Raw genomic sequence first — 26,648 nt, forward strand, 5'->3', positions numbered from 1 at the left:
TTACCAGGAGGCGGAGCCGTCGAGGCGGCTTTGGCCCGGATGTCCGGGCGCTGCGGTCGGGTCGGCTGATCCACGAACCTCTCCAAGGAAACCTGCAAGCTGCCGATGGGTGAGTGATTGCAGAGGTCCCGGGAAGCATTTATCCTAGTCTCTGCTTCTTCCCTACGCTCCCAGCTCTGGGCCACAGCGGGTGGCCTCCGGATAGCGGCGAATCCTTGTCCCTTGCTCCCAGCAGCTCTTGGCCGGGTCGAGGTGGGATAGGGATAGTCTCTGCTCCAGACAAGCTGCAGCGGGGAGACCGACTGCAGAGGGGACGCCGGCTGCGTACTGGGGGAAAAGGCCAGGCCTTTGTTGTTTGTTCAAAATGTCACCTCAGTCCCTTTGTCTCGGTCCCTTTGTTTAACATTCCTGAGAGTTGACTTGACAATTTAAAGCGCGGGCGTAAGTGCAGGAAAACCGGAAAGGAAGCAGAAGCTAATTGCTGCTTAACTGTTGTGTCCTGCTTCAGCATCAAACGTTGAGTTTGGGGGGCCCTTCACAAAGGGGCATGACGGTTGCAAAAAGTAAAAAATCTAGACCTCCTTTACTAAAGGAAATCAAAGGGGAAAGTGAGCGTACAGTGGGAGCTAGGGTTTTTTTGGTCGACGGTAAGCTGTTGCGTTCAGTTTATCATACCGGTTTTCAGGCCTTGGATTTTGAGAAATTTTAGATTATTTACACTCAAATGTATTTATTATGCATCTGCTAGATGCAAAACCGGTATAGAAGGTTTCCAATTCTTTACCTTCTGCCTTCTCAAAAAATCTGAAACAACTCGTTTCCGTCTATAGTTTAGAACATTGTGATTACAACTGGTTTAAAAATAAGTGCCAAGTAAGGTAAAGAAGCCCATGGGTTTTTTTAAAAGTCAGAAATTTGATAAAAGTGAAAATATTAAACTTGAGGCATTTTAGTCAGCGCCATTTCTATTTTTCTCTTAAGCACAAGGAGAAAGAAAAAACTCTACTTGAATTTGAAAGAAGAAAGAGTATTGTGGATCAGGCAGTCTCTAGATTGTGAATTCATGAAGAATTTGGGAAATGATTGTTCAAGAATAGCCATAAAATGCATAATTTCCCAAGTTAATTCACATTTGGCCACAGTTGTTTTGGATTTATTCCACACTAGGCTGTAGGTTCTTTGAGGGTAGGGACTCTGTCATGTTCCTCCGTGGATCTTTAGGGGCCCTTCACCAATGGAATCAGACACTTAATGCATGTTTACTGAAGGAATGAATCAGTGATTGAAGGGAATCAGATGTCACTGATGAAAAAAACTCGTTCGATAGTTTCTCCCTGTAGATGAGGTCAAAGACAATCTGTAGGCCCTGAGTTTTTTGGTTAAAAAGAGCTGCTTTTTATGTTGTCCAAGCCTTGAGATCAGAGGGTTGATTCTAATGCAGTGGTTCCTAAGTCTTGGTCAGAGGCCCAGTGACAGCCTTGATGAAATCTTCACTTGTCCTCTACAAAAATGACTAAAGTTAGGATAATTTACAAGCTTCTTGTAAGGTGAATGTATTTACTTTAAAGGCCTTCCCTTTATTCTGAACTTATGTCCTTTCCGCTTTTCTGGTATTAAAGGGTGTTCTGTCATGAAGGAAGGTGATAATAGATTTCGTGTGTATGCTCGCACTTAATGTCCTGACTGGGCAAAATAAAAAGTATCCATCCTCTCTTAGTCCTCTAGTTAAAAAAAAGAAAAAAAAAGGAAATTCAAAAGTCTAGACCATCTAATCAAGGGGAATGATGGCTGGTTGGAGCCACTGGAGACGTACCAGGTTAGGCTTTGAGTTGTGGGCATGAAATCCACTCTGCTGGTTGAGGACCTTAATCTTAAGGAACAGTATTAGCAATAAGGTTCCATGTAACCTTCAGTAGTGTCACAGTGTAAAAGGAAAACTTTAAATAAATGCATCAAGACTTTTGTCTAATACATATTTTTTAATTGAAAGTGTGTTGAGATATTTCTGCCAAATGTTTCAGCTCTTATTACCTTATTTTTTATAATCACAAAAGATGTTACTATACTGGCATTTGTTTTTAAAAAGCTGTCGATATTCAACCAGCATGCCTTGGACTGTATTGTGGGAAGACCCTGTTATTTAAAAATGGCTCAACTGAAATATATGGAGAATGTGGGGTAAGTCTTAACATTTGTATGTTATTTCATTTGTAAAATCTTTTTGCTTCTGAAATATTGTCACATGTCGAATAACTTTTTTCTTCAATGTATTCAATTTGTAAAAGAATATGGAGGCATTAATAAAATCCTTATTTGTGTTGTCATATTGATTATATATCTATAATACATCTTGACGGTCACAGTTATTAAGTTTTTTAATTTGATAGTTTTATAATAATTTCGAATTACTTTTTATTAATATAGAAAAGTAATTTGGACAATAATTTAGCATTACAACTCCAGAGCATTTCTCTGCAATTTTTATATGGTGTTAATAACTAGGTTTTTCATGTAATATTAGTCAACTATTTTAGTAACTTAATAAAGAGTCCTTTAATAACCTTATACAGGTATAGCAAATACAATGTAGATTGCTTTTTATTTTACTTATGCTTTCTCTTTTATTTTTAAAAGATGCACATGTAAACAGATGTTTAAACTGAAATGTGATGTCTTAGTGAATGATTTTTTGGGGATGTTAATGTTCTAGGATAATATCCGTACATAAAATACTGTTCTTATATATCATAGGTGTGTCCAAGAGGACAGAGAACAAATGCACAGAAGTATTGTCAGCCTTGCACAGAGTCTCCAGAACTTTATGATTGGCTCTATCTTGGATTTATGGCTATGCTTCCTCTTGTTTTACATTGGTTCTTCATTGAATGGTACTCAGGGAAAAAGAGGTTAGCACTTTCTATGAATGTATCTGGGTGGACTGATGTTGGAATAGCTATCATTTAGAAGACCTTATCAAGTAATTATACTTCTGTTTTTGTAAAAGTGGCAAACCTGTTTTTCCTTTATCTTCTGATTACTTTTGACGGTGGCAAGGAAACTTAATGCTAGGGCATGCCTCAGTAAATATTAAGGGAAATATCCTTTGTCTGTTTTACTCTGAGTGATGCTGAGGGAGTATTTTATTTATATTTTTATTTCTTAATTATCTTCATTGGTTTTCTACAAAGACTTGGCTATGATTACAAACTGTTTATTGTTCTAAAACAAATACTTTGCAACTTAATACTAGTAATCTAGTATAATGTAGTTAAAATGTTATAGCTGCAACCTAATTATGAAAACTCATACTAAAACAAATCCAAAAAATTTACTGAGCATTGCGTTTTATGTTGAAAAGATCAGGGAAGGAGATACAAACATAACTGATGTGGTTTATAGTCATACTCTTGTAGAGAAGACAAATATATACATAACTAATTATAATACAAATCAGTCTTAAAAGTATATAACCAAAAAGTATATAAAAGCTTTATAAACAAAATGCTCTGGAATCACAAAGAATGGAAGAGATAAATTGTGCCTGGTGGCACCCGAAACACTTCAAAAAAGGAACATTTTAGGCAGAGGCAACAGCGTGAACACTGGCGGGGAGGTATGAAACGTGATCTCTTGTGGGTGGGAATGGAAGTAGTTGGGTGTTCAAAGTGTGGATTGCATATGAGAGAAAGGTAATAAAAAGGAAGGTGGGAAAGGGGGTTGTGGCTAGAATGTGAAAGTTCTTGGTGATGATGTGAACCGTATCCCACTGGGAATGAGGAACCAGATTCTACTGTAGTACATTTCAGCCATCCTGGCTGTTGGTTCCTCTGACATCTCAGCATCTTTCCTGCTTTAAGTCCTGTCCATTTCCCCAAACTCTTCTCTACCTGAAATACTCTCTTCTCCCTGCAATTTTTTCCTAGCTGCCTTTTCTTCCTTCAGATCTCGGGTTAAATTATACCTACTCGGAGAGGCCTCCCCTGACCCAATCTAATGTAGGTCTGTCCCCGTTATTTTTCTCTTTTAATAGCACTCTCATTTTGTTGTTGTTTTGTATTTAGCAGTCAACACAATTTGTAGTTATGTTTGTCTCCTCATTTAATGTTATTTCCCACCCCTGACCATAGGCTCCATGAGGGCAGTGGCCATCGCTGTTGTTCTCTATGAAATCTCCAGAGACCAGCACAGCCGCTGGCACATGGTAGATACTCACTTAGTATTTGCCGAGTGAATGATTTATTGGTGAAGGTTTTGGTTTAGAGAAACAGCATCTTGGATGTATGTTTTAGGAAGATAACTTCTGTGGAGGGCAGATTAGTGGTGAGACATATTAGAAAGCTGTTGTCCAAGAAATAGTGATGGCCAGTGGTAGGAACGGAAGTGAAGAGAAGGTCAGGTGGAAGTAGAACCAGTACTTTTCTGGATCTACCTAATAAGTCCACAGTGACTATTTACATTGGAAGAGCATTCATTATTTTTTCAGAAGACTCTATTAAAAAAATTGTTTTAAAGCAGCTTTCATCCTGCTTTTAATTTCTGTTATAGAATGATGAGAGATGAGGGCTAGAAAAGAGATGTGATTAACAGAGCTAAAATAGAATAATTGCTCATTTGGAACTTCTCAGCCCAGAGTGGAGAAGAGGTGGGCTTAATGGATGTACCTCACCAAATGCATTTGAACTAAAACATCAGATATGTTTTGAGAGAGAATTTTAGAGCAGAGGGTAGAGCCTTGGTTTGGGGGTAAAGCAGAGGTGTGATCAGTGCTTAGGCAGGAAAGGAGGTGGGTTTAAAAAGGAGGTTGCATATCTATGCTTTGCCTAGGAAATTGGTAGCAAGGAAGGCAAGGACTATCTCTTGCATTTTCCTGAGACATTGCACTTAAAATCAAGGAAGCAGGGGCCTAGCTGTCTGAGGCTAGACTCATATGTTTCTCGACATTTTTTTCATTCTTTCCTCCTTAAAGAAGCTTTTTAGATACCTTTTTCCCCCAATTCCACCTACCCCATAAAATTTTAATATCACAGATATATTGTTTATTGGTTTATATAGTGTATGTATACATGTGCTTTATATATAAAAAGTGTAATATTATTTTATACTCTTGTCCCCTTGGGAGTGCTAGTGCCCATTGAGAATGCATGGGCTAGACACTAATCAAAACTTCCCTTTCTGGCCTGCTTGCTTTCCCCAAAGTTTAGTATTAAATTTGTTTTTCTTTGAGGCCAGGGCAGAGATAGGCAGAAATTGCATGTTTTTATGTAATGAAGCCAGAAGCTGTGCTTCTTCTGTAATTTGTTTTTATGTAATTTTTAGCTTTCCAAATGTATTCATCCAACAATCTTTAGGGATGTTTGCAGTGTGCCAGGTGCTGTGCTAGGTTGCGGGATTCAGAGATGATGAAAATGTGGATGCTCACAGTCCAGTGGATGAGGTAAACAAACCATCACAGTGTATGTGAGGGTCTATAGGAGAGGTGTGTACAGAGGTTTAAGGCTAGCTTAAAGAGGGAAGAAGTCAATTCTGTCCTCTCAAAATCGGGTGGTGTCACAGGAGAAAAAACTCACTTTAAGTTGAACTTTGAAAAACGAGTAGTTTTTGAGAGAGGAATTGAAGAAAGAGTCAGACAGTAAGAAAAAGATGTGCAAAAGTCTAGAGCCAAGAAAGAGCACAGCATAACCAAGAAATGAGAGCTGAGGGTGCTATGAGAAATAGGGACTAAATGAGACCAAGATATAAAGAGGTTTGGGGCTGGGGGAGTCTTAGGAAATACTCCTAAGACCTGGGGACAACCCCAGAGCTGATCTTGAAGGATACACCATTTGCCAGATAGGTGACGTGTTTTGAGGTGGAGCATGAAGCATGCTGGGATGAATGGAGCAGTGAGGAAACAAAGTAATTTCGTAAGGGCAGGAGGTGTGGGAGATAAGGCTGGTAGGAAGTATTTTTCCTGAAAGGCAGATGGGATCCACTGAAGTAGTTTAATAAGGGGAGTTTTAAAAGCAGATTCCATTTTGTAAAGATTACGTAGTTGACTGCAGATGGATTGAAAGGGAGCATGATGAGAAGAGGAAGCCAGTAAGAAGGTTGCTAAAGTCATGGCAAGAAATAATGAGGTTGGGATTTTGCCTCTAAAAATATGAATTCTGTAAGGAAGCAAAAGATTGGATTATATAATACGAAAGTGTACACGTTTACTTACATATTTCGTGTCTTCATCTGTGTAAAATGGCACAGGAGTTCTGCTTCCAACACCATGGGCTAATTAGGAGCTCCAGGTCACCCTCCTGCATGAAATAACTAAAGTCTGGAAGAGACATACTGTTTAAGACATTGCTGGTCTCACAGGAATAAGGGGGGATCTCCGAGAACTCTTCTTTTTCAGAAAACAAGCAAACCCACCCTGAGCTGGGGCCAGAGTGACAAACCAGGCAGTAGGGTTGGGAGGGTAGCCAGAGGTTAACTGCCGATAGCAACTGGGTAGTCCTTTCTGTTCCACGTGATGTTGAGTTGGGATGCACCCATCTAGAGGCTGGACTGGGCTGTGGTGTTCAAAATGAGTAACTCATGCTGGAGTAGGTGCCGGCTGTCAGCTGTTAGCACATGGGGGCTGCTGACCAGCTGCTCTTTTAACTTTGGTATTCTGAAGCTTAATTATAATGTGAATTTCTTTTTATTTATTCTGCTTGGGATGTGTTTTGCTTCCTAGGAAGCAATTCTGTGAATTTGTTTTTCATTCTTTCAGATGAGCCCAGTCAAACCACAGAACAGTGAGAAATAATCACTGGTGGTTGTTTCAAGCCATTGAGTTTTAGGGTAGTTTGCTGTGCAGTGATAGGTAACTGAAACATTGTTCAAATAGAAAACTCAAAAGCATCTGTAGAGAAGCAATCATAAATAATGAGAGTTTAGTGAAGAGGCTGGCTGTAAGCTAAGTATATAAAATCAATTACCTCCCTATATTTCATTTACAGAATCACAGTACTGTGAGGTAGCCAAGACCAAGGTAGCTAAGCTACATTGGATTTATACTGTGGAACTTGACAAGCTAATTCTCTAATTTATATGGAAGTTCAAAGGCCCAAGAATGAGCAACACCACTGAAAAAGTAAAAGAATGTATGTAATATCAAGAATTATTGTCATCTTCTGTTGTCTCAGGGATAGATAAATGGACCCCAGGAACAAAATAGAGAACCTAGAAACAGGCTGGTTATATAGGAGACTTTATATGGCAGAAGTGGCATGGCAGCTTAGTGGGGAGAACAGAGCAACTATTCAAGAAAATGCTGCTGCTGGGACAGTTGGATATCCAAATGGGAAAAGCTAAAGTTATATCCTAACTTAGACACAGAAATCTCTTCTGAGTTAAAGATTGAAACATGAAAAGCAAAACCTTAAAACTTTTAGAAGAAAATATAGGATAATATTTTTCTTAGAGTGAGAATCTGCTAACCAGAAATTTAAAAATTGATAATGGCAACTATATTAAAATTTAGAGCATCTATTCATAAAAAGACATCACAAAGAAAATGAAAATTCAACCCACAAACTGAGAGGAAGACATTTGCAACACATTTTACTAACAAAGCAGAATGGATAAATAATGGAAAGATCACACAATGGAATATTATACAGCAGTGAAAACGACTGAACTTCAGATATAAGCAAAACCATGAATGAATCTTGGAAATGTAATTTTGAGTGGAAAGAAAAATCTCAGAAAGCTTACCTCACTTTATCATGTTGAAAAATAAGCAAAACTAAATAGTGGTTTTGAAGTATAAATACAGTTGGAATAAAAACTGTTTAGAAAAACTGATAAAGAACATTTAGTATAATGGTTATTTCTAGGGGAGAGACAGGAATGGGGAGGAACAGGTAGATATAAGTTGTTAATGTTTTAGTTATTGGGTTAGGTGGTGAGCTTACAATGTTTATTATATTTTATAACTAATATGTATTACATATAATCTTTTATGTACTTTTAATGTTTAAGATAATTTAAAATGATGCATAGATAACTTTAAGACATTTTTAATAATTTGGCGAGTTACTGAAGATAAAGGTAGATCTAATATCTGCTCTTCTACACATTTAGACAATATTGGCACAGTATTATCTGGGATGAGTATTTATCCCTTTTTAGTAAACAAGGTTAAATCCTTCTCAAGTAGTTTTCATATGTGCTTGGCTTTACTTACCTATTTAAAAGATTTTTTTGTTTCAGGATTTATCAGTCAAAACTTCTTTTTAGAATACATATTTTGAAGCATACACAGGTTTTATTAAAAGCCACTTAACATGCTGAGAATTTTCTGGTGATTGTGCTTCCTTTGTTTTACTAGTTCCAGTGCCCTTTTCCAACACATCACTGCGTTATTTGAATGCACTATGGCAGCTATCATCACCTTACTTGTGAGCGATCCAGTCGGTGTGCTTTATATCCGTTCATGTCGAGTATTGATGCTTTCTGATTGGTACACCATGCTTTACAATCCAAGTCCAGATTATGTTACCACAGTGCACTGTACTCATGAAGCTGTCTACCCACTGTAAGTATTTATTTAGACGTAAGATCATTTTTTAAAAAATGATGATTATAGATTTCATTCATTTAAGCAGATTGAGCCTTGTGAAATGGCTCCTAGGCACTGGGGGAGATATACAGAAATGATTTTCTTCTTTTAAGTGATACATAGTCTGAGAAGAGGAAATAGAAATACATCTTAGTATAATAGAAGTGAAAGTATTTTTGTGTTGATGTTGAAGTATGAGCACTTCTAAAATAAGCTTTATCTTTTTCTTAAGGGAATTATAAGGAAAACCTTTTTCTTATACAACGGAGAAGCAATATCTGACATACAGGAAGTAGTATAGGCTTTGGAGCTAAAAACAGGCTTGAGTTTGAATCCCAGGTCTGTCAGCTGTTAACTTGAACATGTTAAGAGCCTCTTAACCTCGGCTTTCCTGTTGGTAAAAATGGGAATAATGATACCTTATAAGGTGACTTAAATAAATGCCTTGCATACAGGAAGCACTTATAAGTAGCTGGCATTATTATTAGAGTGCTTGGCTTAATGTTCTTTCTTTTTTGTTTTTGTTTTTTTTAAAAAATATCAAATTCATAAGATTCTGTATAATATTACCCTGGCCTACATTTTTAGAATTTCTGTGAATTAGTGTTCATTCTGATGTGTTTTTCTCAGTAAATGTATAATAGAATTGTCTGGTATTTGTATTCTCATAGTTGTAGCAAGTTACCATTGTGTAATATGCTCAACAAAATAGTACTTTTTGTGCAATTCTTAATAGTACTAAGTGTCAAAAACAAACATGCACGTATATAAAAAGATACTTTGCAAAAAACGACATCCAAAAAAAAAAGTAGAAAAAAAAAGCAACACAAAACAAAAAATGAGATCCAGATATAGAGCTATAAAAATATTTTCCACCTGCCTACCTTTTAAGTCCTGCAAATTATTTATATATATACAGAGACAACCAGACATATTTATATATATAAATTGTATCTAAAAGACTGATACTATCTTCTTTGTTGATTTCATAGAGCTATAACCCTCAGCTTTGATTATTCTCTTGTCACATATTGTCCTGGGGACTTGCAGAACTTAACCTGGTCCTATATAGAGAAGTTAATTACTGAATCAGATATTATATTTAAATAAGATGTATAACCATCTTATTTAAAAGAAAATCAGACTCATTTACTGCTATTCACATCTATAGTGTTTTTTATAATATCTGTAAATCCTGTAGTAGGAGAGTCAAAAAATATGAGAACAGCGATGGCAAATAGGTACTCGCAGCCCTCATTCTGCAGTCATAACAGCCACTTCTAATTTATTACAGCACTTGTCCTGCTGAGTTGGGTGTAGCCTCAGAGCCTTGTCACAGCACTCAGTCAGACTCATCACACAACTTCATTGATTAGGACATTTTCCATCTGTTCACCATCTTTGAATTAAGTAGGTATTTTTTTTTTCTTAGCAGCTTTACCAATAGTCACTGTGGAATGGACTGTCTGCCTTGTTTTATTAATTATACAAAACAATGTTTTATTAAAAGTATGAGAAGATTTTATAATACCAGCATTTGAATTCATACATGTTACTTTACATAACCATTTAAACTTACATATATGGCTAGACTGGGGCTAAACATTTCTGAAAGCTGTAGGACTTACCAAAGTCATAATGATTTTTATCTTTTGTAAGTCAACAAAAAGTAATGGCGCAATATTAACAGAAACCTTGGAACACTATTACATTGACTAGTGGAGGATATCTTCTCCATTGGTATATATAAATTCCTTACAAATTGAAAAATATCAGAATACTTTTACTGATAGTTATAGTTTTGAGGGGAAATTAATTAGATAAGATACGGAAAAACATGCAAGCTTCTATCATTAGAAACTTACTGCAAAAGGTAATGTTTACTAAAACTGAGTTATTGACAATGAGCAGTAATTACTGTTGTAATAAAACTTAGCTTTAGCTTGTCAGATTTATCCTATGTGCATATGAGGGGCATGGATGGGGGGGCGGAGGTAGAGGATGAGGTCTTCTGGTGGAGAGCAGGGGCAGGACACGGGTATCTGCTTCCAAAAGCTAGTTTCCTAGTTCTTTAGGGCAGGTAGCACATGATGGTTTCTTTCTGATTAAAATAATAGTCTTTTTGGAGCTCTTAAGGAACTACAAGCTGAAGGAATAGACAGCTTTTATTTTGTTTTGATATTGGTAAGAGGTAGCCTAAAAAGACAAAACTCATCATCCAAGAAGTGAGGCTTGAAATAATGCAGTATGGTACAGGGCTGGACCTAAAATCATCATGAGAGCACAGCGACCCGGTATCATTAAGCTGTGTGGAGAAGAGGCATGTGGTCAGTTATTTGAAACAACTCCCGTGCTTCCCTTGACTCTCCCTTGCAAGGGAGAGGGTTTGCATATAAGATGGTAAAAAATAATTTGAAAATCCTCATGAAAAGGAAGTTAGAACTATGTGCATAGAAATGTAATTATTCAGAATAAGGAGCTAGAAACTATAGTCTGCTGATACAGAGATCTTTTTGCAACTTTTTTTCTGATTGTAAAAATTACATTATAGGATATTTGGAAAACAGAAAAGGCATACCCCGAATAAAATAATCTGTAATTCCATTTCTTAAGATGATCACTGCTAAAAATGTCTTTCCAGCTGCACTTTTTATTTTGATTTTATTTTTATTTTTTTATTCTTTTTTAAAGAATATTAAGGTTATTCTATGCACATGCCATTTTGTAGCCTGTTCTTGTCACTTAATGTATGAGGCACAGTTGCTTTTGTTGTTAACATTTCTTTCATAACTGGATTTTTAATGTCTGCATAGTATTCCAGCATAAATGTACTCTAAAATTTAACCAACTTCCTATTGTTGAATATTTATTTTCTTCCTGAGTTTTCTTTATTGTGTGATTCAATAAAAATGCTTGTTCATCAGGTTTTTGTGTATACCCAATTGTTTCCCTTTGATAAATTTCTACAAGTAAAATTTTTGAATTAAAGGATATAAACATTTTAGGATTTTGGATACACATTTCCAAACTGTCTACCGGAAAGGACTCAGCATACACTTTGCAGTGGTATTATGAGAGCCTTTTTGGTGAACCCTCCACCAATCTGAATATTCGATGGATAGACTTTTTAAACCTTTTTCAGGATCTTTGATTTTAAAATGATCAATGATAAAAATACATTTTAAAACATTTTTGATGTTATAATTTTTTATTTTATTTTCCAGATACACCATTGTATTTATCTATTATGCATTCTGCTTGGTATTAATGATGCTGCTCCGACCTCTTCTGGTAAAGAAGATTGCCTGTGGGTTAGGGAAATCTGATCGATTTAAAAGTATTTATGCTGCACTTTACTTCTTCCCAATTTTAACCGTGCTTCAGGCAGTTGGTGGAGGCCTTTTATGTAAGTTTGTTGGGTAAAGTCAATGAAATATATTTACTATATGTGATAAACAATATTTTCTCTGAGTATAATATAATAGATGGAAATTACTCTTGATATAATAGATGGTTTTTACATATAATAGATGGAAATTACTCATGATAATATATACTGTTTACCATTAAGTCTAATTTTCTAAATTCCTTTATGAAAGACTTTTAGATAAAGTAAAAAATCCTCAATATGTATTTTTTTAATATATCCATTCATTTATTCAGCAACATTTAGACTGATCTGTGATTCGAAAGAAGAATGAGAGAAAGTTGGTGTTAAAGAGCTCATATACTACTAGGAAAGCTATAAGTAGCTGAGAGAACATAGTGAGGGACTTTTTGAATGTGTGACGTTGAACACTGCAAGGATGTTGGATACCATCTTTATATGGAGCCTGCCTGGGTGCAGAGGGCAAGCTTCTGGCCTGAAGGAACTGGGCAAGATGGCATCACTGTGCAAGTAATGTAGCTTAGTAATGAATTTGATTCAAAGTTAGGAGGGTGGAGCTGAGGATAAGGCCACGGGAAGAAGAAATTGGAGACTAGTCAGGGGTCTGTTATACCTCATATTCTGGTTTTACAGATGTATTGTTTCTTTTGGCTTGCATAGTGTTTGAAAATCTTTAGTTTTTCCTAGCTCCTACCATTTCCTATTTTTTAGATTTGGCCCACTTCATTCTCCTGGATGACCTCTGTAGGCATTTGAGGTTGCTATTCTTGCTCTAGGGACTAGAGACCTGCTCTTAAAAGGATTTCAGGAGGAAGAGTAACATGACTAGATTTGCATTTTAGAAAGATAACTTGGTAGCAGTGTGGAAGATGGATTGGCAGGGAAGAGAACCTGGGGGATCAGTTAAGAGATGACAGCCATAAGCTGGGCCTGACTGTCTGACCTAAAGCAGGGAAACATTGGGAAAGAAGAACTATTTCAAAGACAGAGTTAACTAAGCTAGGTAACTAATTAAATATAGGGGTTGAGGAAGTGGGAGGAGAATACGATAAAGGAGCTTTCTGACTTAGTAACTAGTGAATGTATGAATAATGAATGTTAGAATAAGCAAATAGGTTGGTGAGAAGTGAATTCAGTTTTAGGTATTCATGGAATATTCAAAAGAGCACAGGTAGTCATTTATCCTAGACAAGCTTGGGAGAGCTGACTAGGCTTGAAGATTTAAGAATTACCAGCCCTCAGACCCCTGTGTCCTAGACTGCCACTGGTTCTATTGTATAGAACCTCTTGGTTATGAAATGGGGAAAAGGGAAAAGCTGTGGAAAGCATGGAAAGGTTTGGAAAGTTAACCTAAGGAGACTGCCAGACAGCGTTGCTTCCCATGTTGTAGCTGCCTATATGGAAAATGCTTTTTCCCACACTGAAAGTCTTTGGATCATTTTGTTAACAAGCCTCCACTCAAAGCACATTCATAGGAGGATCAAGGAGTTATTGTTTATTTGCACTAAGTATAAACTTGTGCAATCTGCTGAGATTAGTCACAGAGGGTATCATACCAACTCATAATTTTATGGTGTTGAAAAAAGGCACCAGCAGATTTGGAGTCTGGTGAGGACTCGTTTCTTGGTTCATTGATGGCTGTCTTCTTTCAGTGTCCTCACACAGCAGAAGAGGGAAGAGGTCTTTGAGGTCTCTTTTATAAGGGCACAAATCCCATTCATGAGGGCTCCACCCTCATGACCTAATCCACCCCAAAGGCCCCTCCACCTATTAACAGCATCATATTGGGGGTTAGGATTTCAACATAAGAATTTGGGGGGGTGGGGTCACAAACATTTAGTCCGTGACAAGGGAATATAGCAAGTCTGAGCAAAGTAGAGCACCAAGAGGCTTCTGGTAGCTCAAGATACCAGGGTCTAGGGAGAGAGACACTGGGGTAAGTAGGAAGATGTCAGTGACAAACTTGTACTTGCTTGGAAGTATTATTAAAGCCAGTTTTTAAGGGTGATCTTCCTCTGAACCACCAGCAGAACTAAAATGAAGATTTCCAGGCACTACCCCCAGACCTAGTTGCTCAAAATATTACATTGTTTTAGACCCTAGAGTAAGAACCACTCTAAATCCTGCTTTGAGCCCAGAACCTCCCTCTACTCCCCACAAGTTTGGGGCTTGTTGGAAATTTCCTCTTTCTCCTTTTTACTACCAGTTCTTTCTCTACCAGTTCTTACTATCATTAGCAACATTGTTTAGCTATTTGTAAGTTAATTGGGATTCTTTTGAATGGCTGGTTAGGACCTAATCATTGTCAGTTATTTAGTAATTGGAATCAGGCCTGCATAGATAATTCAGAGATTCTGGCTGCCATATCCTTAATTAACATTTGAAAATGTTCCCGATGGGTTCCACCGCATTGTATTGTAGAATGATTAATAGTTTTAGTAACTGAAGTTAATTGTTTTAAAATAATTGTATAAAAAATAATTCAAGGTATCTTTCTCAATTTGTCCATTTGTTTTAGTGAGCTATAAATTTAGAACATTTTAAGAGGTGGTACTTTTAAGAAAAATTTTCACTTAAAGTATTATTTTACTGTACTGTATTTGAAGTAGAACTGTCTAGAAATTTGACATTAAGAGCACTGAATGATCCATTTAGCCTTTGAGGTTATTGTTATATGACCTTTTAATTAAAGCCGAATTACTCTTATATATAGCCTTTCTCAACTGAAGTTCCCCATCTGGACCACAAAACACAGAAAACTGAGTAATTATTTTCCCAATTCTCCCAAGTTTGATACATAACTAGTATCATGCCAGATGCATAGGAGAGAAGTTGATTCTTTACCTCAGTGGAAGCCTTCAGGCAGGGGTCTTCAAAGCTGGGCCAAAGATAATTTTACATTTTTTAACTGTTGGGGAAAAAAATCAAAAGAAGAGTAGTATTTCTTGACATGTGACCATTATATAAAATTTGAATTTTATTGTCTGAATAACTTATATGTAAGTTATAACTTACAAACTTATAAAGTAAGTTTTACTGGAACACAGACACATCCATTTTCTATATGATCTGGCTGCTTTCCCACTACAACTTCGGACTTAGGTGACTGAGACATAAACTGCATGGCCCACGAAGCCAAAAGTATTCACTATCTGGCCCTTTACAGAAAAAGTTTGCTGACCCCTGCCTTAGAGCATTAGGACTTCACTCTCTCCCAAGACTGGTTGAGAAGGTTTTTGTCTGTGGAAAGAATTATACTGTTTGAATTTTTTGATGGTTTATTCAGAAAATAATTTTCAGCATAATACCAATGTTTGTCTTTCAGACTATGCCTTCCCATACATTATATTAGTATTATCTTTGGTTACTCTGGCGGTGTACATGTCGGCTTCCGAAATAGAGGTAGGACATCTTTTTTCCTTTGTTAAAGACTTTTTTTTTTTATAGATTTGACAACTGAATAGGAGAATAGTGCATATGATATGATATGTTACAACTGATTGTTTTAGTAATCCTTGGCTAAACGATGCCACTCAGTAGCTTTTGGCTCACTAGTTCATGAAAAGTTGTATACTAGACAATATTTGCTTGGGAAATTAGTGAAGTAGTCAAGCTTAACTCTGGCATGTTAGAGAAAAAATTCATTTCACATCATTTATCCACATAGAAAATGTATAATTATTGAAATGTTGAACCTTATTAACACTATTTTGAAGGAAACATAAAAATGCTTTATTTTATATAGAACTAATTCTAGGCTTTTTTATTTTTTTTCCAGTGAACACTAACAGTCATCAATAATTACAGTATACATTCCATACCCTTCTATGTTTTGTCCCTAATTTTATTTTCTTGATTACGGATGTCTACTTTTGCCCTATAATATCTGTAATACTTTGGTGATTTGGAAATATCATTAACACTCACATTAGTTCCGATGCTGTTCCTATCTTGAGATCCTTTTTGTGCCTCTAACTTTTTAATATTTCAGTGGAAGGCCACTGTTAGAACTCTTAGAGAGTAAACTCTAAAGGAATAAAAGTGTAACATGTCTTAGTACTCTTCCGTCCTATCCTTGCTACCTAGTGCCTATGCACTGTTTTCAACCGCCCACTACAGTTGATATGTGCTCTCGTATAATTCTTAACATAAAAAAGTTCACCCCAGAGAAAGTTGTTAACTATTTTGGAGTGGTTGCTCTTGAAGCTCCTGTTTCTATTACATTAGTGAAAGAATGAGAGGGGGGAACAAACCACCTAGAAATCATAGTGACTTTTAGGTAGACTAGCAGTAGAGGAACTAGACAGTACTTTTATGGTGATTTTTCAGATGCTTCCATTTATATTCTACTCCCATTTCTCCTTGGTAATCTTTAATCAACTTTGCAGTATGATTAAAGATAAACAAATTAGTTTTGGCACTTTTATCAACTCTAGGGAAATGGGGGGGGGAATGATTGGATATTTGAATAAAACGAAATTTTTGAATTTTTGTTTATTATCCATAGTTACTATGGAAAGTTCAATTAACTTGAATCATATTTGTTTCTCTGCTGCTGGGAATCCCCCATATATAAAACATTCATGTACTTCAATTAGCACTCTATACATGAATCAGAAATAGGGATTCAAGTCAGGAAAAGACAGTCAAGCTCTAGGTGAGCTGATGAGCCATTTAATGAGGGAAACTTGTTAAGTAACCAGTTGCAAATTACACTTTAGTGTGTTCATTAGCACATTTAGATATTACTTTTATAATAATTTGGTCCTTCCAATTTCTGTATATTGTAGAGCAGTATTAAAGATAAAAGGGAAATCAGAGTAGTCACATGTCATTTCTGCTCCCTTCTAAGTATCCAGGCAGCAGACTCTAGGAATGCTGGAGTTAAGGAAGTTGGGTGTATGTACCTCCTCCTTCCCACTGGTAGACTCAGCTGCTGTGGATCAGGGCAGGAACAAGGCACATAATGTGGCGTTCCCCTTCCAGTTCAGATCTTTCAGAAGAAGCTGTAGTGTTTCCAGGGTCGAATGGTGGTGTAGACCAGAACCTAGAGACGTGGGCTCCCGTCTTGGTGCTGCCGCGGAGTGCTGAATGTAGGAAGCCTCAGTTTCCTCATCTGTGAAGTGTAGTAGCAAGACTGGGTGATTTCTTAGGTCCCTGTGATTCTGAGGTTATGATTTTGTGTGACAGTAATATGTTTTAAAGTAAAATGTAATAAATTATCTAGCCAATTCAGCCCAATAATCTGTATTTCTCTTTTCTTTCTTTTATAAAATTATGTAGAACTGCTATGATCTTCTGGTCAGAAAGAAAAGACTCATTGTTCTCTTCAGCCACTGGTTACTTCATGCCTATGGAATAATCTCCATTTCCAGAGTGGATAAACTCGAGCAAGATTTACCCCTTTTGGCATTGGTACCCACACCAGCCCTTTTCTACTTGTTCACCGCAAAATTTACCGAACCTTCACGGATACTCTCAGAAGGAGCCAATGGGCACTGAATGTAAAATGCCAAAAAAACCTAAGAAGTGTTCTTAATAAAAGGAAGTAAAGAAATAAAAAAATGTATTAGTACTCTTCTGTCATACATGGGAATATGATTGTCAGTACACCTAATGTTATGGGGGGTTTGTTGTTTGTTTTCTTTTTTTGACTTAACAGATTTTGTGGTTTGATGGAAAATACAAAATACCATAATTCTCCATTATGTAGTATAACACACCATACACTTAGAGCACACGGTTATATTACACTAGAAGCCTATTAGGAAGCACTTACCTCTTGCAACAATTTAGCTATTCTTTTGTGCAAAGTCATGTTTCTGTGTACCTAGCAATATGTTGTTCCCATTTTTATTAAGAAAAACTGTAACAAGTATAATCTGAAATCCTTAGCATTGGCATAATTGTGCATGCCTGTTGTGTTTCAGTTTTTCAAGTATACTGAATTATAAAGTCAGACATATTTGTGGGGTCTGATAGCAAACATGGAAATCAAGTATGTTGTTTTTTGTTATCTATTTATTTTCACCAATACAGTATTTTGATCTATTACAAAAATAGAGCATAATTTATATAACAGGTCTTTTGTTTTAGGTAGTTTGGTTGAAGACATCTTCAGGTTATTCCTGTTCCTGTAAAGAAAAATGATAATAAAACGCTTAACTACAAAAAAATCTCAAATATCTGGCATTTAATTGTATTTGCCACACTAATTGTGGAAATAATTCAAAATGTTAAGTAGTAAGATTAGTGTCTCTTTCCCAAGTGAATAAATATACTTCCTTCCCCCATATCTCATTTTTGAAGGATGTATGCACGTGCCATATTTTATGAATCCTGAGACACAATTTTTGTCACATTGTGATATCTCAATTGATGGCTTCTTAGATTTAACAAAATACAGAATATATACAGTACATAAAGTTTTCCTGTGGTTGGTTGTTAATACCTGTGCTGTGATTTTTATGCTCTGAAGTCTTCAGGAGACTCATATTGGGAGCAAAATAAGATTTTTGCACTTAATAATCTGACCATGTTTATCCATTTTTATTTTTAGAAGGTTATTTCCTTTTTCTGCTCCTTGGCGAGGGTTGTGTGAGTTTGTTAAATCTCAAACTTTTAAGACTTCCATTGACAGTTGCAAAATAGAAAATGCACTCACTTTTTCTGTAGTTTTGTACCTTTTAAATTCACAGCAGTTGTATCCTTTAAGTTATTTTGTTAGTTTTTCTTTGTTGATGTTTTTTCATAGTACATTCAACCACTGGGAGACGGATTCTTTTGATAGGACTCTGTTTCTTCTTATTTTCTGTAGGAATAAATAAAATGTAAAAAGTCTATATGTATCTTATATAGGTTTATGTAGTTACAATTTTAAATTGCCCCAAGAATCCTCAATTGGATGATTGTATAATGGGCGGGGGCGGGATGGTACTGAGGGATCATGCATCTGATTACCAGGACTATCTTTTTGTCACAGTACATTGGAGTCATTTTAATGATTATTTTCCCCTCCAATGTCCTCTTCTAGCAGAAAAATGTGTATGCAAAAGGAGAAATTGTGCAAGTAATATGATTACAAGTCCTCAAATGCAAAGAATTTTGGAAATACTTAATACATATTTGCATTTTTAATTTGCTTCCTTAAGAACAAGACTAGAACAATTCATAGCAACTGTGGTTGCTAATGTTACTAAATAATTTGTTAAAATGGTCATTAAAAATACACAAAAACAACCCTTTTTCTAGTTCAGCTTTGTTTTGTCTTAGATCCTTGTACTGTATTACTACTCTGGCTGCTACAGTGTATAGTAATTACTTTGCTAACTAGCACTGGATAGGTAATATAAAAGTTAAAATATTATCTTAATTTGGGTCAATTGATAAATATAACAATTACATTGTTATATATTTGTCTAAAACCGATAGTTTTCAAGACTTGGCTGCCCAATGGAGCCAGCTGGAGAGAGTTCTAAAAACACGCCAGGGTCTCACCCCCAGAGATTCAGGGTGAATTGGTCTGGCTGAGCAGAGGGATTTTTAAAACTTCCTCCAGGTGACTCTAACGTTTGAAAACCATGGTCTAAACACTCTCTTCCTAGTTCAGATCTTAATTTTTCGAAGAGATCTTTTGAAAATTTCTGAGCGAATGATTTTTTAAAGTATTTCTTACTGAAATTTTGATTCTGCTTCAATAACTAGGTTCTTTTCCAGAATTAAATGATCAAAATAAATTATATCAAGTCCTTTTCATCACAATAACAAAAAGATAACTTTAACAGACAGTTACACGAATTTTTGGATCTTTCTCTAAAAATATCTCTTGGCCTAAAAAAGTCTTCTGTAGAGCACATATCAAGTTAAAATATTTGATTAGCATACAAATTGTTTATCTGTAACCTAAGTTATAGTACATGGTATAATACTCAGGGATTTTTGGAATTTTAAAACAAAATTATATTTAATACTTCTTTACAAATAATCTGTACACAGTTACTATTTGGTTTAGGTATACACCAAGAATTAACTTATTTACCTATAATTTACAAGAAAGAATGTTAAAGCAAAAAGTAACGATTTTAGTTTTCAGGATGAAGTCTGGCATTTCACATTCGGCCAAGCCTATCCCCCACTCTTGCCAACTGGTACCCACTCAGCCACGCTATTACTGTTCCTGGCCAGCTTACGTCAGCTGCTCCTTCAGGAAGACATCCCTGTATATTCCCAACGCCCCAAAAGATTGAGAGGTGCCTCTTTACCCTCCATAGCCACTCACTAGAAGGAATCCACCATATTCTAATCATCTCTTCACTTGTCTGCTTCTCACAGTGTATGACCAGTTTCAGGGACTGGTCTTGTTCGACTCAGAAACTGGGCATGTGCTCTAGTACCGCGCTCAAAGGTATTCAATATGCTAATACAGATAGTGCAACGACCCTGAAGGAGAGCACCAGGACCTGCAGGGCCACAGTGACACATTGTGTCCAGAAGAGGGCAGGAGAGGGCTATTAAGCTGGAAGAGATCAAGGCTTCTCTAGAAGTCCATCGGTGACAGAAGACTTTCAACGCGAAATATCCAAGAGCTGAGAGGTGCCTCAGAGATGTTCAAGTAATTCAAGGGGCCAGGGTGACTATTATCTCCTCAGGAGGGCAGAAGATTTCAGGGATCTCAATGCCTAATTTGTGTCTGAGGCATTATTTATTATTCCTGTTAGTTAGCACTCATATTTAACCAGGGCAACTGAAGAGTGGAAGTTAAATAACATGTAAGAAGCAGAGGTGAGATTTGATCCCAGGTCCACCTTCCTCCAAAGCCCATGTGGTGCCAGTGCTCCAGGAGCAGAAACAAGTGGAGTAAGGGAATCCAGAAATCCTCCTTTACATCTCAACTCCATTTCCAGTTCTCCAGAGACCTCTCCCAATTCCTTAACTAGGTCAAGCCTCTCTCCCTCTTAGGTTCTCTCATAGCTTTCATACCCCACCTGTAAAATTCCTATGACAAGAGGTTTTACATACATGTGCGTAATACTTGGTTCTCCCACTGTGTCAGGGGTGGGCAAACTACAGGGGCAATTCTGCTACAATGGCAGACCTGAGTAGTTGCTACAGAGACCTTATGGGTAACAAAGCCAAAAAATATTATGGCCCTTTAACATTTGCCGGCTTCTGTACTAGACTGTGAATTCCATTTGGGCAGGGATTATACCTGTTTTCATTCACCACTGTAACCCCAGAGCCTAACACGGTACTTGGCACAGAATAGGCATTCAGTAAATACTTGTGGAATTCAGTTTAGTTTTAATAGTGAAACATGGATGAAACCTTAAAAACAGGAGGAATTTCAAGTATCAGTATGCCCAGTTAGGAACATTTCAGTGGCTGCAAACAGTACTGACTTTTAAAATTGAAATTCCTCCAATCAGTAATCTATTGACTGAAAATATTTTTAGTAGAAATATGTGTTTTTTCTTATAAAATTAAGTGATATTCTTTTCATTTCCAACAACAAAAAGGATATTTTAATTTTTTCCGTAATTGATCACTGTGTAACAGAGCATATTCATCATTGCATGGCCTAGAACAAAGAAATCATCCCTTCTTCTCTTATTTGTCTCAGACTACGTGATCCTTAGGGTTTGCCATGTTGCCAAAAAAAATCTCACCCACTCCATGAGTGATCAAAGGAGAAGATGCAATACTCTAGCTCAGGGTTTGGCAAACCTTTTCCGTAATAGATAATTTAGGTGTGGCGAGCCACATGGTCCCTGTCAGTGTCTGCCATTGTAGCACAAAAGCAGCCATATGTAATGTGTGACTGTATGAGCATGGCTGGGGTTCAATAAAGCTTTATCTACAAATATAAGAATTTGAATTTCATATAATTTTCTGGCACCAGGAAATATTATCCTTTTGATTTTTTTCAACCATTTGAAAATATAAAAACCATTCTTAGCTCTGAGCCCTATAAAAACAGGAGGGGGCAGCTTTACAGAAAAACCCGAACGAAATTTTTGGCCAATCCAATATTTTCCATACTTGCAATATTTCATAATAAATATTAACTGGAACTTGTTCCAGTTGTCTAGAAAAAGAATGGTTTAATTAAGAGTCGTATATACGGGGCTTCTCTGGTGGCGCAGTGGTTGGGGGGTCCGCCTGCCGATACAGGGGGCATGGGTTCATGCCCCGGTCTGGGAGGATCCCACGTGCCGCGGAGCGGCTGGGCCTGTGACCCCCGCGGCAGTGAGAGGGGCCCATGTACCGCAAAAAAGAGTCGTATATACGGATTGCCTATCAAATGAACTTAAATTTTAATTAAGTGATTGTACCATTTGGGTGAAATAAAAATGAATGGCACATGCTGAATTGGCCTATTATTTATATTTTATTTGGGTTGGTTTTCACTCAAAGCAACTATTACTCTTTTCTGAACATGATACTTTAAGTTGAAAATAGAAGTAAAAATTAAGATCCATGCTGAGACTGAATATACAAACCAACAGTGGCCACACCATACATGACAATAGACCCATGCAATGATCATATATGTAATGAGCCCAGAACAGTCATAACTTGATCAATGACCACCAACTTCCCTCTTTTATGACCCTTCTTCTAACTTGGGACCAACCAGAGAGAAGCCAAGTATGCTTACTAATCAATCACATAGGCTGTCCTCCTTCTAGTCAGCCTGTTACCAGCCTCCCCATGCTAACAACCTCCAATCAGAACACACCTGAAGCCTTTCTTTTTTTTTTCCCACACTAAACTTCTCTCACTCCCACACCTGCCTCTGAATCTCTGGCAAAAACAAGTGATGGTGACTCTGACTCCCTTGTTCTACCAAGCTTTATGCCTCAGCTTGTTCTCGTTTGGGTGGCCTGCAACTTTTTCCATGCTGCAATCCTCCACTTTCCATAGGTTATCAATAAGACAGTACTCAAAATACATGAAAAAGGGAATATGGTATTAGTTATTCCGTGGGTTTAGCTTTTCAATATAGTCTATTTTTTTGCTCCAATGCAAAGATTCCATCAGGTTTCAGACAAAAATGGAAATAAGATTTGCTCGTGTGAAAACAGTGCAATTGACACCTAGAGATGATTTGGCTCTTAAAATTCTGCTTGCTCTACAGTTGCTAGAGATGGCCTGACCTAGCAAAGAAAATGCAGAGTTAAGCAAGATTCACCAGGGACGCTTATGCACTGAGACACAATAGGTATCACCAACCTGGAGCAGGACCACCGAGACAGCTTTTAGGTTGATAAGAAGGTTCACCCACAAAATTCCTTATTGGCTGCTAAAACATTATTTCTTTTGTCAAGCAATACCCTCAGAATATTGGTTTTTTACCAAATATTGAGATGTTTTTAATTGTACCACTTTCTCTCATTTTACTTTTATTTCATCTTATTTTTAAATTTTCTACAACCCACCTTTAATATCGCTTATCTAATGATGATGCTTTTAAACCTTAATAACCTCTAATAGATCTGTACACTTGCCAGGTGACATTATTTTCATTTCACCACTCCATCTTTCCCCTACGCTCTATTCTCCTTCCTTCTCACCAGCCCCTTCTACCTCCACCATCCCACCTTCCCAAGGGATTCCAGCCCTGGGACCTCTGGGCTGTACTGTGTGAGGATTCACCTTCACTTCTAGCTGCAGCCCTGATCTGGAAGGAGTTCTGTAGCCCTTGTGTGTAACATGACACTAGAGTAGGGATTGAGGATGAAGGTTGATATTCCTCTGGAGAGCCTGGGTTGCTTGCCCGTGAGTCAATCGTGTTGCATAGGATGTGTTATCATCTCAGAAGCCCCAGAAGGCATCACTAGAAAACAGCAACTATTGCTGTCTTTAATGCTGTTGCTGTTTTTAATGCTAAACTCAGCTCAGGAAGAAAAGGGAAAATGATGTTCAATGTCTTCTGTTTAAGAAGACAAGGAAGTATGTAAAAGAGTTTAAAAAGATTTTGGGAGGAAAATGTTTTAAAAAATCAGAAAGAAGTTGAGATTTAGTTATTTAGGAGATTCACTCAGATGGAAGGGAGACTTGCCCAACACTGCTGCGCTACCATATTCAACCCCACAAATGAGAATCAACATTCATTGAACATATGTGACATTATTGAGAATGGATTATTGGGGATAACTAAATTATTGATAGGCATTCTTTTTTTTTTTTTCCTATTTTAGATGTCACCAGCTACAGTAAAATAGCAGAAAGGTCTTTGTTACCCAAAGCTCTTGAGATGTTACTTACTGAGAAGGTCTGTCTGCGATTCCTGTTCCATAAGAAAACGCAACTCTTCAATGTCCTCTTGAAGCCAAATACGGATTTGCTCCATTTTTTCATCTCTTTCATTCAGCTTCTCTATCAGATTTTTTATTTCTTGCAAGGTCTCATTACCACTCTCTACCAATTCCTTTAAAAAGTAGCATTTGGGGGTATGTGAATATAAATTGCAACAAAATAAATAAAAACATATTTTGTATAAGTGAGTCATGTACAAGACAAAAATACATAGGCAAAATTGGTACTAGTCATGTAAAATAAGTGTCTGTAGACAGCAGATTCACAAGGTTCTGTAAAGGATCTCAGAAAAGTGGATTAGCAAATGAGAAGATTTAATGGAGTACTCACTGAACTCCAAATTTTAACTGGGTAGGGTAGTGGTGGTGGTATAAAAAAGCCAGCCCATCTTAAGAGCAGCACAGAATTGCAGAGGAGATTCAGCATGGCTTAAAGCTTAAGAGAAAGAACTTTGGAATCAGGCTGGATCTGAGCTTTAAATCCCCAAAAGTTCATCAACTGTTCGGTCTTAGGCAAGTCACTTAAACTCTCTGAGCCTCAGTAGCTTCATCTAAAAAGGGCACTACTAACACTTCCCTTATCCACTGTTTTAAGGGTTAAACAAGGATCACATGTAAACTTTAAATACTTAGAAAGTAGCAGAACCAGGATTTAAACTACAGCCTACCTCCCTCTAAAGGGGGGAGGGTTGGAGATGGTGAATGGCTGGTAAAACACGGAGGAGAGATGGAGTTCAGAATTGACACCTTTGTCCTAAAATGATCTGTGTTCAGTTTGTGCTTGAAAAAGAAATTGTCATTCCCCCATTCCCACTTTAACTGAAGTGCTAGAGTGGGAAGACAGCTTCCCAAAGGATTAAGATTTCATAGAGATGTTTGGTACTCTTAAAAATAAGACAACAGGCCCAAAATGGAGTCACACTAAACCCCAAGTCACCAAACTGCGAGACTTAATTACAGTTTCAGCTCTCTCAGAAATGGAATCTTAAACGAGTCAATCAGGAATCTACCTGATCAGTACTAGTCAGGTAATTTGCCTAGTAGACGCCGATCATCCCTGAGAGGAAAGTGACCTTGCAACAGCCAACCTGCCTTTTTTGCCTGGAATAACTTCCTTGTTCCTGCTCCCTTCTGACTATAAAAGTCTTTCATTTGTACAGCTCCTCACGGCTCCTTTCTGTCTTCTAGCTTAAATGATGCCTGATTCATAAAGTGTTGAATAAAGCCAATAAGATCTTTAAAATTTACTCAGTTGAAATTTGTTTTTTAACAGCACAAAGGATACATTTTAGGATATGATGATCACACCAGCTCTGTCACTCCCCGCAAATCCTGACCTCTTTCCTTACACACACACTTATTAGGTAGGTGAATATCTTAGAAATATGATACTTATGGAGGCAATACAAAAAAGCTCACCTTAAGTGTAGTCCAAAATTCAGTCCACAAATCCGAACATTGTGCTAAATTAAAGATTTTTAAAATGCAAAAGTTACTGAAATAATTTGAACATTTTTATTCAAGTAACACTATTTGTTTTTCAAAAATTATTTTTATCTAAAAATTCCTACTTCCAAAATGTCAGAACAACACTTGCCCTCCCACTTTAAACAAGGAGAAAATGGGACTAAATGTATAAAACAAGTATATTTGTTTCAATATCCAGTTTTCAGATACTGGAGAGTGCACAGTACAGAACTGTGACACCTGAGAGAAGGGGGAGAAATGTGAGCCGTATGATCACTGGGCTCTCTGCTGCGGGTGTGAGCAGAGCAAGACAGTCTCACACAGATACAGAAATCTGCTCAAAGATTAGCAAATCAAATCCAGCAATATATGAAAACGATAATAGCTTTTGAACAAGTGGGTTTTATCCCTAGAGTGGAAGATTGGTTTGACATTCCAAAATCAATCAATGCAATTTCCCATACTAACGTCGTAAAGGAGAAATACCACCTGAGCGTCTCGGTAGCTGCTTGAGTCACTGAGGTCATTCACACAGGCACTGCATGCCTACGTGACTGACCCCCTCCAATAAATACCCTGGACATCCAAGCCCTGTGAGCTCCCCTGGCTAGCACCACTTTGCATGTGTCACACGTCATTGCTGGGGGAATTAAGTGCATCTTTGCAACTCCACTGGGAGAGGATGCCTGCAAGCTTGCACCTGGTTTCCTCCAAGCCCTTTTGCCCTTTGCTGATTTTACTCAGTACCCTTCACTGTAATAGACAATAACTATAAAGTATAACAACTTCTGAGTCCTGTGAATCCTTCTAGCTAATCACCAAGAATGGGGACGGTCTTGAGGACCTCTAAAACAATACGAAGAGCTGCAAAATATTGCTGAGAAAAATTAAAGAAGTT

The 26,648-nt window shown here is 37.2% G+C and overlaps 2 protein-coding genes across 4 annotated transcripts in view; one reads left to right on the forward strand and one right to left on the reverse strand.

The window, feature by feature from the left end:
- Positions 1–20: 20 nt before the first annotated feature.
- On the forward strand, positions 21–18,059 carry JKAMP (JNK1/MAPK8 associated membrane protein). 3 transcript variants are annotated; one of them, XM_082616955.1, is made up of 7 exons: positions 21–109; positions 2,087–2,178; positions 2,752–2,906; positions 8,348–8,554; positions 11,803–11,984; positions 15,292–15,368; positions 17,250–18,059. In XM_082616955.1, the coding sequence occupies exons 1-7, from the start codon at positions 106–108 to the stop codon at positions 17,466–17,468; spliced, it is 936 nt and encodes a 311-aa protein (XP_082473081.1). In that variant the 5' UTR covers positions 21–105; the 3' UTR covers positions 17,469–18,059. The 3 variants fall into 3 exon arrangements, with proteins under 3 accessions (XP_082473081.1, XP_082473083.1, XP_082473082.1); XM_082616957.1 differs by having other exon boundaries at positions 25–109; positions 2,055–2,178; XM_082616956.1 differs by having other exon boundaries at positions 29–109; positions 2,105–2,178.
- A 23-nt stretch (positions 18,060–18,082) lies between these two features.
- CCDC175 (coiled-coil domain containing 175) overlaps positions 18,083–26,648 on the reverse strand; it is a 73,410-nt gene continuing 64,844 nt past the window's right edge. The window contains exons 18-20 of the mRNA XM_082616953.1: positions 25,703–25,746; positions 24,234–24,396; positions 18,083–18,777 (exon numbers count right to left, since the gene is read on the reverse strand). Of these exons, the coding sequence (XP_082473079.1) occupies positions 18,677–18,777; positions 24,234–24,396; positions 25,703–25,746 (308 nt within the window). The 3' untranslated portion in view covers positions 18,083–18,676. The remainder of the gene's footprint in view (positions 18,778–24,233; positions 24,397–25,702; positions 25,747–26,648) is intronic.

The sequence above is a fragment of the Mesoplodon mirus genome (genome assembly GCF_964341445.2).
Source record: "Mesoplodon mirus genome assembly, chromosome: 4".
Classification (NCBI taxonomy): domain Eukaryota; kingdom Metazoa; phylum Chordata; class Mammalia; order Artiodactyla; family Ziphiidae; genus Mesoplodon; species Mesoplodon mirus.

What these genes read in the sequence shown, in the direction of transcription:
- JKAMP (XM_082616955.1), top strand. An exon ending in AAATATATGGAGAATGTGGG is followed by an intron (nt 2,179 to 2,751) that starts GTAAGTCTTAAC and finishes TATATATCATAG; the next exon opens with GTGTGTCCAAGAGGACAGAG. An exon ending in CATGAAGCTGTCTACCCACT is followed by an intron (nt 8,555 to 11,802) that starts GTAAGTATTTAT and finishes TTTATTTTCCAG; the next exon opens with ATACACCATTGTATTTATCT.